The 13,014-nt window shown below is 50.3% G+C and overlaps 3 protein-coding genes across 3 annotated transcripts; 1 reads left to right on the top strand and 2 right to left on the bottom strand.

Moving 5' to 3' along the window:
• Positions 1-165: 165 nt before the first annotated feature.
• Positions 166-5,467, bottom strand: N7509_005443 (histidine kinase-like ATPase domain-containing protein; the record flags this gene model as incomplete). The annotated part of the gene is given in 3 exon segments (XM_056630080.1): positions 166-5,086; positions 5,100-5,279; positions 5,340-5,467. The coding sequence occupies 3 exon segments, from the start codon at positions 5,465-5,467 to the stop codon at positions 166-168; spliced, it is 5,229 nt and encodes a 1,742-aa protein (XP_056489382.1).
• A 607-nt stretch (positions 5,468-6,074) lies between these two features.
• N7509_005442 (TRAPPII-specific subunit TRS120) lies at positions 6,075-10,573 on the top strand (the record flags this gene model as incomplete). The annotated part of the gene is made up of 5 exons (XM_056630079.1): positions 6,075-6,240; positions 6,315-6,373; positions 6,471-7,283; positions 7,344-7,550; positions 7,661-10,573. The coding sequence occupies 5 exons, from the start codon at positions 6,075-6,077 to the stop codon at positions 10,571-10,573; spliced, it is 4,158 nt and encodes a 1,385-aa protein (XP_056489381.1).
• Positions 10,574-10,914: 341 nt separating this feature from the next.
• N7509_005441 (Sec1 family protein) lies at positions 10,915-12,810 on the bottom strand (the record flags this gene model as incomplete). The annotated part of the gene is made up of 3 exons (XM_056630078.1): positions 10,915-11,553; positions 11,609-12,634; positions 12,697-12,810. 3 exons carry the CDS (start codon positions 12,808-12,810, stop codon positions 10,915-10,917), a joined length of 1,779 nt encoding a protein of 592 aa, XP_056489380.1.
• Between the last annotated feature and the right edge of the window lie 204 nt (positions 12,811-13,014).

The following is a 13,014-nucleotide window of genomic DNA, read 5'->3' as shown; positions in this document are numbered from 1 at the left end:
GGGGAAGAAAATTAAGGTTGAGCAAAGGTAAAAAGCGGGTACCGCCGGAATGGATTCGGGTGGCAACGCACTTTTTAGATTCCATCTAATCTATCGGAGAATTTTACAGTAAGGTTACAGCAATTGGGTATTCAATTATCGCTTCAAAGGTCACTGCAAAATAAATCAAGGGTTGGACACAGCAGCGCCGGTATGGAGACTGGCGAGCTTGCTGGCCACTTTGGGGAAATATTGAGCCACAAAGCTCTCCGTGTAGTAACTGTGCGCTGAGCTGTGATCGCCCACAAGGTTGTGGGCCAACTCATGGCATAGGATCACCCACCAGTAAACAATTGCATCCGTCCGATCTGGATTGGGACCTCGGAGTAGTGGCTGCTCGTGCAATTGTTGGAAATAGAAGTAATTGCAGAAAATACTACCGGCTCGGTTGAATGCGATCGTTTTGCCGCCCGGGTCGTAAAAGATGCTTAGGCTGTCGGCACGCATAGCAAAGATCGAACCACAGTCGAGAATGATTGATGCAAAGATGTTGATTCCAGCACGGTTAGCCGCCAAGAAACCAGACCGATCAGTAATGGTTCTGACGAACAAAACATTGACACCGCTGGGGAGACTGGCAACAAACTCCAAGTCATGACTCGGTCGTTCATCGCAATAAGATTTGCTTTCCGAGATCTGATTTGTCTCTGGCCGACTGAAGACATCGGATGATCCATGAGGTCGGCATGCCTGCACGGCAGAAAGAAGTTGTCGGTTCAGTTGATGCGGGGAGCTAACGTTGACAGGCTGTTCTGGACGCGGCTGCTGGGAATCCGTGGGGTTGGGGGAGTAGGGTGGTGGAGGGGGAGTTGAGGATTCAGGAAGCAATGATTGAGACTGCCCGTCGGGCTCTGCACTTGAGCCCGAACGATTCCCGTCCAACCCAAAACGCTTCTGCAAGTTTGCAAAAAGACCGCGAGGGGCACGATCTGGCATGGGAGGTTCAGTTGGAGCAACCTGTGTCTCCGCCGCTGGTTGCTTGCTGTTGGGCGATTCAGGAAAGACGCCAGGCATTGCATTTTGAGATTGAGATTTTGGCCGAGAGTCCTCCAGTCGTTCTTCTTTCGGAGGACGTTCTTCTTTGCCTCGCTGAGCCTGCGCGGCTGCCCATTCAGCTTCTCTCTCTTGAAGAACACGTCTCTCTTCCTCTAATTGCTTTTGTCGCTTGTCCTCTGCCATTCGTGCCTCTTGGGCCTTCTGTCGAAGGATACGTTCCACATTGTAGCCTCGAGCACGGAGCTCCAAGAGGTCTGTTTTCAGTAGCATCTCAAGTGTCAAAGTTGAATGGAGCTTTGGACGCTTAAGGATCAAATGGACGAGCGATTGACTGATCTCATACAGGTCATATTTGCCAGGGTATATGCATAATCCCCAATTGCTTGATAGACGTGCAACAATAGCGTTTCGCTTTTGTGTATGCGACACACGTCGACCCTTGAGTGATCGTGTGAGAGAGATCGAGTTGACGACTTGCACCGAAAAGCTGTTCTCAAGCCATCGGGATCCATGCTGGATGGCGTCTGCGGGCTGGTCGTGTAAGAAGAGCCGAGCGCGCTCCAGAATGATCTTGTGTAACTTGGCTCCTAAACTTTGGTCCACTGCCACGCCACCGAATCGCGCTTGTTCTTCAACAAGTGTACTCAAAGGAATGGCACCAAGGGCGACGTAGAAATTTTCCAGCGTTTCCTCTTGCGGTGCGGCCTGGATGTGTTCTTTGAAAAGATTGAAGCTTTGGAAATCGTCCACGACAACGACATCTCTCGCTGATGAAAGGCTCCATTCCCTGATGTCCAAATCTTCATCAAGGTCCGGAAGAGCCTTCTCAGCAGATGCTCCTTTGCCACTTTGCTGAGGAGGAATATCACGGCTTGCTAGAAGAAATTTCGCCCTCTTCATCTCGCTAAAAAGTTCCTTGTCCTTCTTAAGGATAGGAAGATGTTCCGCAAGAGTTCTCAGAAGCATCAAATACTTTTCTGAGCTCTGGAATGCAGACGAGACGCGAGCGGGTTCTTTCACAAGCATTCGTGCAATCTCGGTCTTGGTAGGCTCCCGCCTCGAGCCGACAGCCATGAGGAAAAGGTTGGCTTCTTGCCCAAAGTCAACAAAGTCAAAGATGTCTTTGTAATCTTCGCCTTCGCCGAGATAGCAAAGTCTCGGCGCAACAAGTCGGGTCCCAGAGCTCTTCTCCGAGTGATCCTTGACAGCGATAGGAATGATAGGGGCACTGCCGACACGCTCGATGTCCTGCGAATTGAGATCAGAGACTCTGCCTGCCAGGTATCTGAAAATGATCCTGGCCTCCTTCTGGCTGGTGGGAGGCTTGCGAATGAGTATTTGAAGACATTCTGTCATAGGCGGGTGGGGTTTAACCCCTAACTTAAGGGCATGTGGGTGAAGACGTTTCTCGAGAATATGAAATCCGAACAGAGATGCCCCCTCGTCTGTAAAGCATTTCTTGGACGTGCTTAGACTTTCCGACCCTTCAACTGGCAGGAAGGGGACAGTGACTGCGCGTATGTCGAATGCATCATAGCCGTTGGTATGATACTCGTTGAGGAAGTACGATAATGCCTTGTTCTTTCGTCCAGTATCCTTTTCCTGGTCGCTTGAAATCATAAGACGAAGTAGTTCAGAGCCAGATGGGAAAGTTTTCAAGCCCATCATTGAGAGAAATTTGCCCTCGTTGCTGGTGCTAGTATAGATCCCTGGCCATTCAATCACTGGAAGACCCAAAGCTCGGAGCGAATCCTTGGGCTCGTAGAGTTCAGATATTTTGTAGCGAGACCCAGACGCAACCTGGTTATCTTTCGTGCTCTCCGCAGTGCAGATGCTGGTGTTTTTGAGCCTTTGGATATCGTTCGCAGGGATATCCTCACGAACAGATGTAAGATAGCGGATCAGATCCACGTGGTTCCACTTGCGTGCCGGGGCGCTTTTAGCATCGACAGGCTCAGCATTGATGAGACGGTCAAATATAACACCAAGCTCAACCGTTTTGCGGACACCGAGCGCTACCAAAAATTTCTCTTTGACGCCATTTAGACCATGCACAATCGGAAGGTCGTCAAATAGGCGCACAGAGGCAAAATATGTCTGCCCAGGCTGCTTCATTCCAAGTTTGGTTGGAATAATAGTCTGAGTCTGAAGGGTATTGACAACAGACTGTTTGCCAGAAGGGCTGAGGACATCCCATGACTTCGACAGAACTGGCAGAACCTGGCCAGCAAAAGTGGAACTTTGCGTGAGATCTTGATCTGCGCTGAGAAGGTTACGATCCCCGGCCTTGTTGACAAGGTAGCTCAGCCAAGGCACTATGTGCAGCTCAACCCATCCCAAACTCTCGAGTTCTTGTTTGCTCAATGACTTCGTAAATCGGAAAGGTACCACGGAGGATGGAACTGGAAGTTCAGATGGGATCCGTTGAGGGTTTAAAAAGCTAGTGATATCGGCAAATATGATCAAGCGTGTCGCTTGTCCTTCCTTGTCCTCATCATTGGCAACCGCAACCCGGAGAAGACTTTGAACGGAAAGCCTATCAAGTTGTCCAGACACAGTTTTGCGGCCGAGCCAGGTCAGAAACTCGACCACTTGGCTTGATCGCAGGGTGCTGGACTCCAATTCACGTTTGATGTCCCACACTGTGATATCTGTTACCAACCCAAATGATGTTAATCTTTCGACAAATTCCTTGGCACCGTTCACAAAGTCATCCGGCAGAGCAGGAATTGAATCCATGAAGCTGAGGTCTTTGGGAGCGATTCGTGTCTGGTGACTTGGGATGACACCGCAAGTAGAAAGAATCTCGATGGAAGCGTTCTTGTTGCACATCCAGAAAGCATCCTCAATGGTCTGACCCAAGACGGAAGAGGGCGTCGATTCGCGAAACACGAACTGGTTCGCAGTGTGTATGGCCTCGGGGAGTACATCGACAATGTCTTCTTTTCGGATTTTTGAGCGGGATGGTGGGAGTTTAGATGCGATTTTACTCTTGATGGTGGACATCTCGGCCGACCAGGCAATGCGGCAGACAACACCAACCGCTCGTAACATCTCGAGATTCCATTTACTGATATAACGAGTGTTTAGATCGATACTTTCTCGCTCAACCGTTGGGATGACAGATGGTGCAGATACGTGAGCGTTAAGACCAGTAGTCTGCTGAGTAGGAAAGCCAATGAAAACCCTCCCTGACTTCGAGGGCAATATGGACGCAAGAATTTCGGATTCTGAAGCAGATGCTCCTGATGCGATATTGGCATCATAAGACGGTGTTAAAATGGCGATGGTCGCTTTCTTGGGCGGTGGTTTGCGGGTGGCTCTTTCAAGTTCTTTGCTCAGAGAATGGCTAACCGAAGGTAGGATCGAGGCTGTATTGATGTGCAAGAACACGGTTGCGGTCACCATGGTGGCCATGTTACTTGGCTCTTCGGGACGCTCTGCTTGCTGAACAGTTGTTGACTTTTCTGGTTGGCCGGTGAATTTCGAGAAAAAGCTGCGAAGAGAGCTAGTCGTGTCCCGAAGGTTATCAAGACGGAATATGCTTGCGTTCGGATTCCACTCGACAATCCGCATCCAGGCTGCATCCACTTGCGCAATTTCTTGGGTGATACCGGCGACTTTCATCAACCCTTCTGCAGTCTTCGTCTCAATATCTCTGGGGATAGGTACATTGACGCCTGGTGCTGTCTTTTTGGATAGCCTCAACAGACTCCAATCATCCAATATGAGCTCGATCTCTTCTAAGGCAACAAATGTCAGACTGCTCGACAGGAACTGACAAAGCGACATCAATGACGGTATAGGAGAAGAGTCGTTTCGGTAATCCAGCACAAACGTGGTGTCTTTGTTTGGGGTATCGCCCAGATCCAATCGGCGAGTATAAAGCCCATTGCCTTTCCAGTAAAAGGCCATGGCTTGGTTACCCGAGGAGACAAATGGTTCCTCACAGTCATCAAAAACACTGTAGAATCCAACACCAAACGCACCGATCTTGGTCTCGTCTGGGTTGCCATCCGCAATGCGTTTTAATCGTGCCCAGTCCTTCTCGCTAAATGGCAGACCGTTGTTCGATATGAGGAGACGACGAAGGGTGTGGTTTGAGATGGTATGTTTCAGTTGGGTTGTTGGGTCGGTCGACACTGGGAGAGGGTACCGTTGTCGAAGGTAGAGTCTCGAATTTGATAGTCACTTTAGATGCGGAGGCATCGGCCGCGTTTTGAATCATTTCTCGTAGAACAGTCCTAAGCGCCAGGGTCAGCTTTCATCATTTTCATACCCTCGGTGTACCATATAAGACATACCATTTCCCCGAATACCGGGCAAGAACTTTCGAAATCAATCCCCTGGTATCGACCGTCACTGCTTCTTCATCGGCACCGGACCCCATAGTCCGGGCCTTCAGCGCGTTAAAGTCCACGTTCAGAGCCATATTGTAAGTCTATGTACGTGGTCTCTGTCTAGTAACAAATATTCTTCAATCTGAAAAGTAATACTCGAGGTTGTGTTTCCGCTGGTAGTGTATATCTGAGACGTCATGCGGCTACCGCATCTTGCGGATGTAAACAAGCAGGTCGCAAATTCTGGGGCGTGAAATCAACGATAGATGGCAAACAGATGAAAACGAAGTTCATAGGCCAAAGGACTGCAGGTCCGGGAATGCAGCAACAGAAACTCCGACACAAACAACAGGAATGAAGTGTTGAAATGATGATGGGATCTGGCGGAGATGCGGACTCGCCGGCGGAGGAGACATGCTTATCGATAAGCCGGCTTAGATCAGCGGCTTAGTCATGGTGTTATGGCAGCTCCACCATCGGCCTCAGGAGCCCTCGAGAAGGTGGGATTTACTTGTCAAGCTCAAGTCAGTTGTTGCTTTCACTGCTTGTACAGTCACTACGACTGATCCGGTGTGGCGCACTCCTCCATTTTGCGGCGCTTCATCTGTCGCATGACGCTTGGACGTTAAGCCGGTTATACTGCTGTGAATGCGGGCCTGATATCGCAAACCGCTTCTCCGGTCTCCCTCAAATGACAAGATGGGGGTCGACCCCTTGTCTCCAATAGCGCCGGCGCGCCTGAGGGCGTTGCTACTTCCAATTGGCAAAATCAAGCGCTCGCGGTTCTTGAGCTTTGCTGCCCGACTCCAAGCTGAGAATGTGGTCCGGTTAGGGGATATCAGCCCCGATTCACGACCAAATCGAAGTATGCCATGGCCCCTTGGGAGTAGAGGATAGACCAACTGTTCAACCAGTGATACTGACGGTCCAATTCTCCAGATATGTTTTCTCCCCTCGCATTCCCCACTGGAATGATTCTTTACGACCTATCCTTCTCGGTTCCCCCCCACGTCACACCTTGAGCTGTTCCCCTTCGAAATATATCGAGAACCATTGGTTATCATCGCAATTGCCGATGGGACGGAGCTTCCACAGAGCTCTGGAATAAATGAGAAACACCCAACACCCGAGGGCTTGGACATATTGCTGGAGGAGCTTGATGCGGTGAAGGAAAGAAATCCGCGAGCATTGGTGAACCAGCTCCTGGTGTTTGATTATGAAGGCCTTGGGAAGATTACGAATGGACCGGACAATGTGCTCTGGGTTCCTCGCCCTGAAGCCTCTAAAGCGACTACTATGAAAACGGTTCTATGTGACATCACATCGGTACTACTCGGGGAGCTTGATGAGTTCGCAAAGACAATCCAAAGTATCCCGTCGATCGAGTCCCCCAAAGCTTCCTCATGGGGACCACATCGCAACCCCGAGCTACGACCTCGGCCAGTAGACCGACTACTGAACCGCATGACCTTGCCTGCGCAGCTGCCTTCAAGCCCCAATGGGGGACCACCAGAAACACCTTTAAGCTCCAATGCCAGCTCACCCGCACCTAGTGATCACGAAACTCCGACAACTTTCGATGAAATCACAAGGTCAATTCATCTATCACGCACGAATTCCGGGGGTAGAAGCCCTTCGATAAGTTCGCCCAAGGAGCATAGTCGGGATCGAATGTCTGTGAGCGGATTGAGTGCCACTGATCGAACGAAGAATAGAATCAAAGGCCGTGCTGGAGTCGTTATTGGTACTCTTTTCCTGCAGGCAGGAAGATGGCCTGATGCTCTCAAGGAACTGTCCGAGGCGGCGAATAATGCCCGAGCAGGAAGTGATTATATCTGGCATGGCAAGGCACTTGAATCCATTCTTCTTTGTCTGCTTATGATGGGGTGGGCAGGTATGGATTTTCAGGTATGTATTCTGCCCCTCCATCTCATGAAACGGTAAAGCAGATATCTGACCAGCATCTAGATCCCCAATGTGCTCTATCCTGCTTCCGAAAAAACAAACAAGGCAATTAGAGACTCCATTAATGCTCCCACGGCTGGTAACCGGATAGTATCTCTTCAAAACCTGGCCAATTTATTGCCAGATCTTTCGAATACGATTCTGAACCTCCACAACCGCGCTGCCAATATCACCGATGAGCCTCTTCCTCAGTTGGTCTTTTCGGAAACGGTAATCCGGTTATCAAGGCTTTTGGTGTCTGCACGTGTTCGGGATGGCTCACTCGATGACAATGCACTAAAGCATATTGTCATGAACGAACCTCTCGTCCCTTGCTCCAGCCGGAACTACCTCGGGGAACAGTTGTGCTCCGAAAGACAGACATTGCCAACTTCCTTTTCCGTGCTCTTCCACTTTCTCCGGGTGCGGACTTGCCAGCTACCGATTATGTTCCTATCGTAGTTGGTGTTGTATCCGTCTTGAACATTCTCGACTTACCTCGGAAGAAAGCATTTGTGATGCGCGAGCTTTTGTCTGTGATGATCCCTACTCTTGTACAGGCTCGGAAGATCGGCGCTGCGGAAGTGGGCATTCACCCCGCTGCAGGACTAGCGTCTCTGAGCGATACTGTCTTTGATGTCAATGCTCTTGATGTGGGCCCTGGTAATATGGAATCAAGTGTCCGTCTTCTTCTAGCCACGATAGGCGAGATATACGGTGTTCAGCCCTCTTCATTTTATGAATGGGAGAAGCGTCTTAGCCAGTCATCTGCCCCCGGTGACTATGACTCGGTTGCAGCAATTGCGGAGCGTTCATTCAGACACTGTGTTCTGGACGGTTACGGTGACCTCAACCTCAAGATTGACGTGCTCAAGGCGTGCATCAACTGCTGTGAAGCACTTCCTGATTTTGATGGTGTCTTACGCTTCACCGTCGAGCTCATGCAAACTATTCGAGGAGACTTAATGCTCGGGGAGAATTACAAGGTACCTCCATACTTGCCTCAGGATGAGCAAATTCGCCTGTTGAATAATATAAAGCGAACTGTCGGTGCGGCTAACCGGCTGGGAGCCTCGGATATGGCTGCAGAATACTGGGATGACTTCCTCGTGCGCGATGTACAGCTGCTTGCGTTACCTGCTCCCAGGCGGCCTGTCCGTAGGTCTAAAACTGAGCTACAGGCCGTGACAACGGGCTCTGATAAGTCAAAGAAAGACCCGTTCTTATACAACCCTTTTGCCAAGCCAAGCAGCAAGGCTCTTGAGATGCTTGCTGTGATGGATGAGCCTGCTTCATTCCGTGTCACGCTCCAGAACCCTTATGAGTTTGAAATTGAGATCGAGTATTTGGAACTAGAAGGTGAAGGCCTATCGTTCGATGCTGTGGCGGAGAACATCACTCTTCCTCCCCTTTGCCTCCAGGAAGTCATTGTCTTGGGGACAGCCCATGGAGATGGCAACCTCAACATCTCCAATTGCGTTGTGAAGGTACGAAATTGTCGGAAGCGGAAATTCCCTATCTTCAGGTCTTTCTGGAAGCCCGACCCAGAGGTGAAATTCAAGCGAACAGGGCTCGCAGCAAAAAAACCCCTCAACGAACGTCCAACATCTTGGAGTTCGACAACATCAAAGGATGGGAAGACGCTGTCGAAAAAGGGCCCTGAAACTGAAACATGCGAAGTTAAAGTCATCGGCAAACAACCGTCTTTGGTCATCGAGTCGATGTCGCTCTCGCAATCTGCGATGATGGTTCTGGAAGGCGAAATTAGATCGTTCACCATCACCCTGCAGAATACCTCCTCTTGCCCAGTGGATTTTGTCTTGTTCACGTTCCAAGATTCAACCACCAAACAACTCCAATCGGCTCTTAAAAACAAAAACCTTCTTCCAGTTGAAATCTACGAGTTGGAACTGAAGCTAGCCACCCAGCCAGCCTTGCGATGGCGCCGCGAAGATTCAGACACGAAGGATTGCTCAATCCCACCAAAACAGAAAGCTACCTTCACAGTAGACGTCCTTGGTAAACCTGGTTTACAAGATACGACCGTGCAGATCGACTACTCGTGTCTTGGAACCAAGCAAGATGACTTGCCTGAGGTCTTCTATACTCGACAGCTGTTTGTCCCGCTGACTGTGACGGTAAATGCCAGCGTTGAGGTTGCTCGATGCGATGTTCTGCCATTCAGCGGTGACTTTGCATGGAGGAATAACATCAATTCTCCTGTCCAATCCGAGCAAGAGCCCAACTCGCCCCTTTCTACGACCGACCACGACCCCTTCTCTCAGGTTCTATCTCGCCTTGGTAATGGAGCTTATGGTCCAGATCACTGCGTTGTGCTGTTAGATCTGCGAAATGCTTGGCCAAGTCCTTTGTCGGTGTGGCTGCGCGTTGACGAACACTCCATCTTCGGAATGGGTGACCACATCGGTCAATACTCAGTCGATGGCGACCTCCAACCTGGCCAGACATCTCGATTCGTTCTTGTACTACCCCGCGTCTACTTGGATAACCCTCATGCAACAATTCCCGTCGTCAACACTGGTACACGTCGGCAATTCGTTGTCAGCGCGAACAAATTAACCTTTGAGGCCGAGGCAGCTTCAAGAGAATCCTTCTGGTTCCGCGAGGAATTCCTCAAACGAGTTATTGGTGGCTGGAGCGAGCCAGCTACTGGCCGCAAGGGGTCAATCGACCTTCGCAACATCCGCATGAACGCTCGCATGGTGGAAGCCATGCGTCTCGAGGACGTGGAAATGACATTTTCTCTCACATCTCCATCAACGGCCTCGGCCTCGGCCGAATCATCAGACGCAATTACCCAAAGCGGCCGTTCTCGCTTCCGCGTCATGACAGACGACCTCTTGACCCTAAATGTGAATGTGCACAACCGTTCCTCACGTCCTGTCCATCCGCTGCTCCGTCTTCAGCCTAGTCTCCGCCATCAGCCCAATAATGTCGCGTTGGATCTTACGCGCCGTCTCGCTTGGAGCGGTATGCTACAGCAGGCTCTACCAATCCTGCAGAGTGGTGAATCAACGCAAGCATCTATCGGCGTGACGGTGCTATGCAGAGGCGAGTACGAGTTCGGTGCGAGCGTCGAAGAAGCGCGGCTCCTACGAAGCTTCGGCGAAGAGCCTAAAGGAGATGACGACCCCCATGATGATAGCATCCAGGATACATTTGGCGCGGATGTCGTGAGACGACGACGCATCTGGCATGCGAAGGAAACCTGTATCATCCATGCACGGGACTGAGGTCATCTTCCTATGGCACCGCCTACTAATCATGCCCCCCTGTACCTTTTTGTTTCGTAATGATATAGATTTAAGATCTCGCTGGTGCATCTGGATCAACGTCTGTCTCTAGGTCATATACCTGTGTCATTTGTATACTTTTTTTTTGTTCTACATAGTATTAGCGTGGTACATACTACCAAAGCCATGAAAAGAAATTTCGAAGACCATCCATACAACATAGCCTACATTCTAATGTGTCCTCATTCAACAACCCCCCTTTACAATGTTATAGAAAAACAATTACCCAATTGCACTTTGTCATGATTCGATTTTCATAGATACGGGCATCAACATGCCAATTATCGTCCAAGTTCCCGTCGCAGCCGTCCCGCAGCTGTCGTGGGAGCAGGCTCGGGCCAGCTGCCAACGGCATCTTCGACCTCTTCAAGAAAAGTAGTACTGTTGTGAATGCTAGTACCGCCAAGCACAACACGTACACCCGGTGAGCTGGCATTCACCTGAGCCACCATCTTTGACTCCTCATATGTAACACCACCAACCATGAATATGATGATATCCTGCGGTTTATCCCTGGTGTGTCCGCTGCCTTCTAGGAAGGGATATTGTAGCTCCTTTAGACGTCCCTTGATGAGATTCTGAAGAGTGACTTCCAGTCGCGGTGAGTGCTGGGTATAGACGTTTTCAACGCCCTTCAGTCCTTTGAATCGATCTCTAGCTCCGGAGAAAAATGAAGTTGACTCGAAGAGATCAGTGAATCCACCAGCAACTGGTGGAGCTTGAAGGGAATGATGATAGGCGAGAAGGTTAGGAATGGTGTTAACTCGGTTGGCGGGAACATTGCCGGCAGTCACCAGCAAGTCAAGCAAGACTGGTAAAGAGTTGGTTGGCTGTTTCTCGTAGCGAAGTGCGTAGAGGGCTACCAGTCGCAGTTTATTCTCAGCTGGGACGTTTGGCAATGCGATAATTCGTTGCAGCGACTATAAATCGTTAGAGGTGGCGGCCCAAAAAAGGATGCAAGATGTATTGACTTACCCTGAGGTCATTCGAGTGGTTTTCATTGCAGGCCAGGCTCTGCTCCAACTCACTTACATCGAGCAGAGTTTGTTCTCCGACACGTCTACTCAATTCACCAACCAATGTGACGTGCTTGCTGACGTTTCCAGAAAGTTTGCGGAATTCAGGATAGTCTTCCACGAATCGCTTCATATCGGCGATTGATTCGATATTCATGTTCGTCTGTGTCTTTACCTGGTACTGCTCCACGTATTCTTTAATGTTCTGGCCCAGGTCTCCGAAGTTCTGGTACATATTCTTCTTGAAGAAGGGGTCTTGGTCTTGGGCAAGGACAATCTCCTTAAGCTCCGGTCGAATCTCAGGTACATTCCCCAGATCGACACGACCATTGTTGATTCCGAGCAATTCGTGTACCATCGCTTGGTATGTCCATTGGGTGAGCAGTGGCGTAATGGGATCATCACGGCGATCCAGGATAAGCAGGATAGGTGGGGTATCCGTCCGGCGGAAATTAAAGAGTTGCTCTTCCTGCGTAAGATGATATCGAACCTCCGTGGCCAGTTTTCGAGCCAGAAGACTGTTCTTCTCGTATCGAATCAATGGGTTCTTCTTCAGCGACAGAAGCAAGGCCAGAACTCCCTCGGTGGTTCTCTGCAGGGAATCGGGATTCCACAGGTCTGGCGATTGGCTCCATAGGTGTGAGAGCGGGGAGCTCAGGTTCAAAGAGCACAAGTCTGGGTTGATGACCAGGAAGTCGGCAAACTGTTCTTGTACACATTGGACGACCTCGTGACTATCTGCCTCGGCAAGCCGCTCGAGGGATGACTTGCGGATGATGTTACTCATATAGATATAATATTCGCCATATTTGGGTTCGCGGAGCTCATCAATGAGCAGCTGAATCGATCCGGGAGATGGGCGCACGAAACACAGGCAGCGCAGATGTCGCATCTTCTCCCGCGCGGCGTTGTCGAGGCGGTCGATGAGGTAGACTTCATGGTTAAGGAGAGCGGACTGGGTGATGGCGGTCGAGACGATCGGAACCTGTATCCAAAGGGAGTCAGCTGTCGGTCCTTAGGATTAAATTGGTTAAGCGCATATCGCACTGTCTCACTATCGAGTAACAGGATCTTCATCTTGGAAGATGAAGACCCCGTGGCCGACTCGCCGGCCGTCACCATCTTGGAGATGTAGCCCGAGACGGCCGCGACGACATCCATGGCGAGGAGAGCGCAGTAGGCGCAAACAATGAAAAGATATGAAGAGCTGGAGAAGATCAGAAGGTGGTGTCGTCAGGGCGTGGGGGAAGGTGGAGAAGGTGAAGTTGGTTGAATGTTGAGTCGCGTCCGCTTTCCGCATGACACCACTCTCTTCACCGTCCATCTCCACAACTTCTTTTCTTTCTTGTCTCCAGTTTGCCCCCC

This window comes from Penicillium cosmopolitanum (genome assembly GCF_028827165.1).
Source record: "Penicillium cosmopolitanum strain IBT 29677 chromosome Unknown utg000006l:49.0-5199605.0:1.0-5204138.0, whole genome shotgun sequence".
In the NCBI taxonomy this organism is placed as follows: Eukaryota; Fungi; Ascomycota; class Eurotiomycetes; order Eurotiales; family Aspergillaceae; genus Penicillium; species Penicillium cosmopolitanum.
This window is presented reverse-complemented; position numbering and strand designations above follow the sequence as displayed.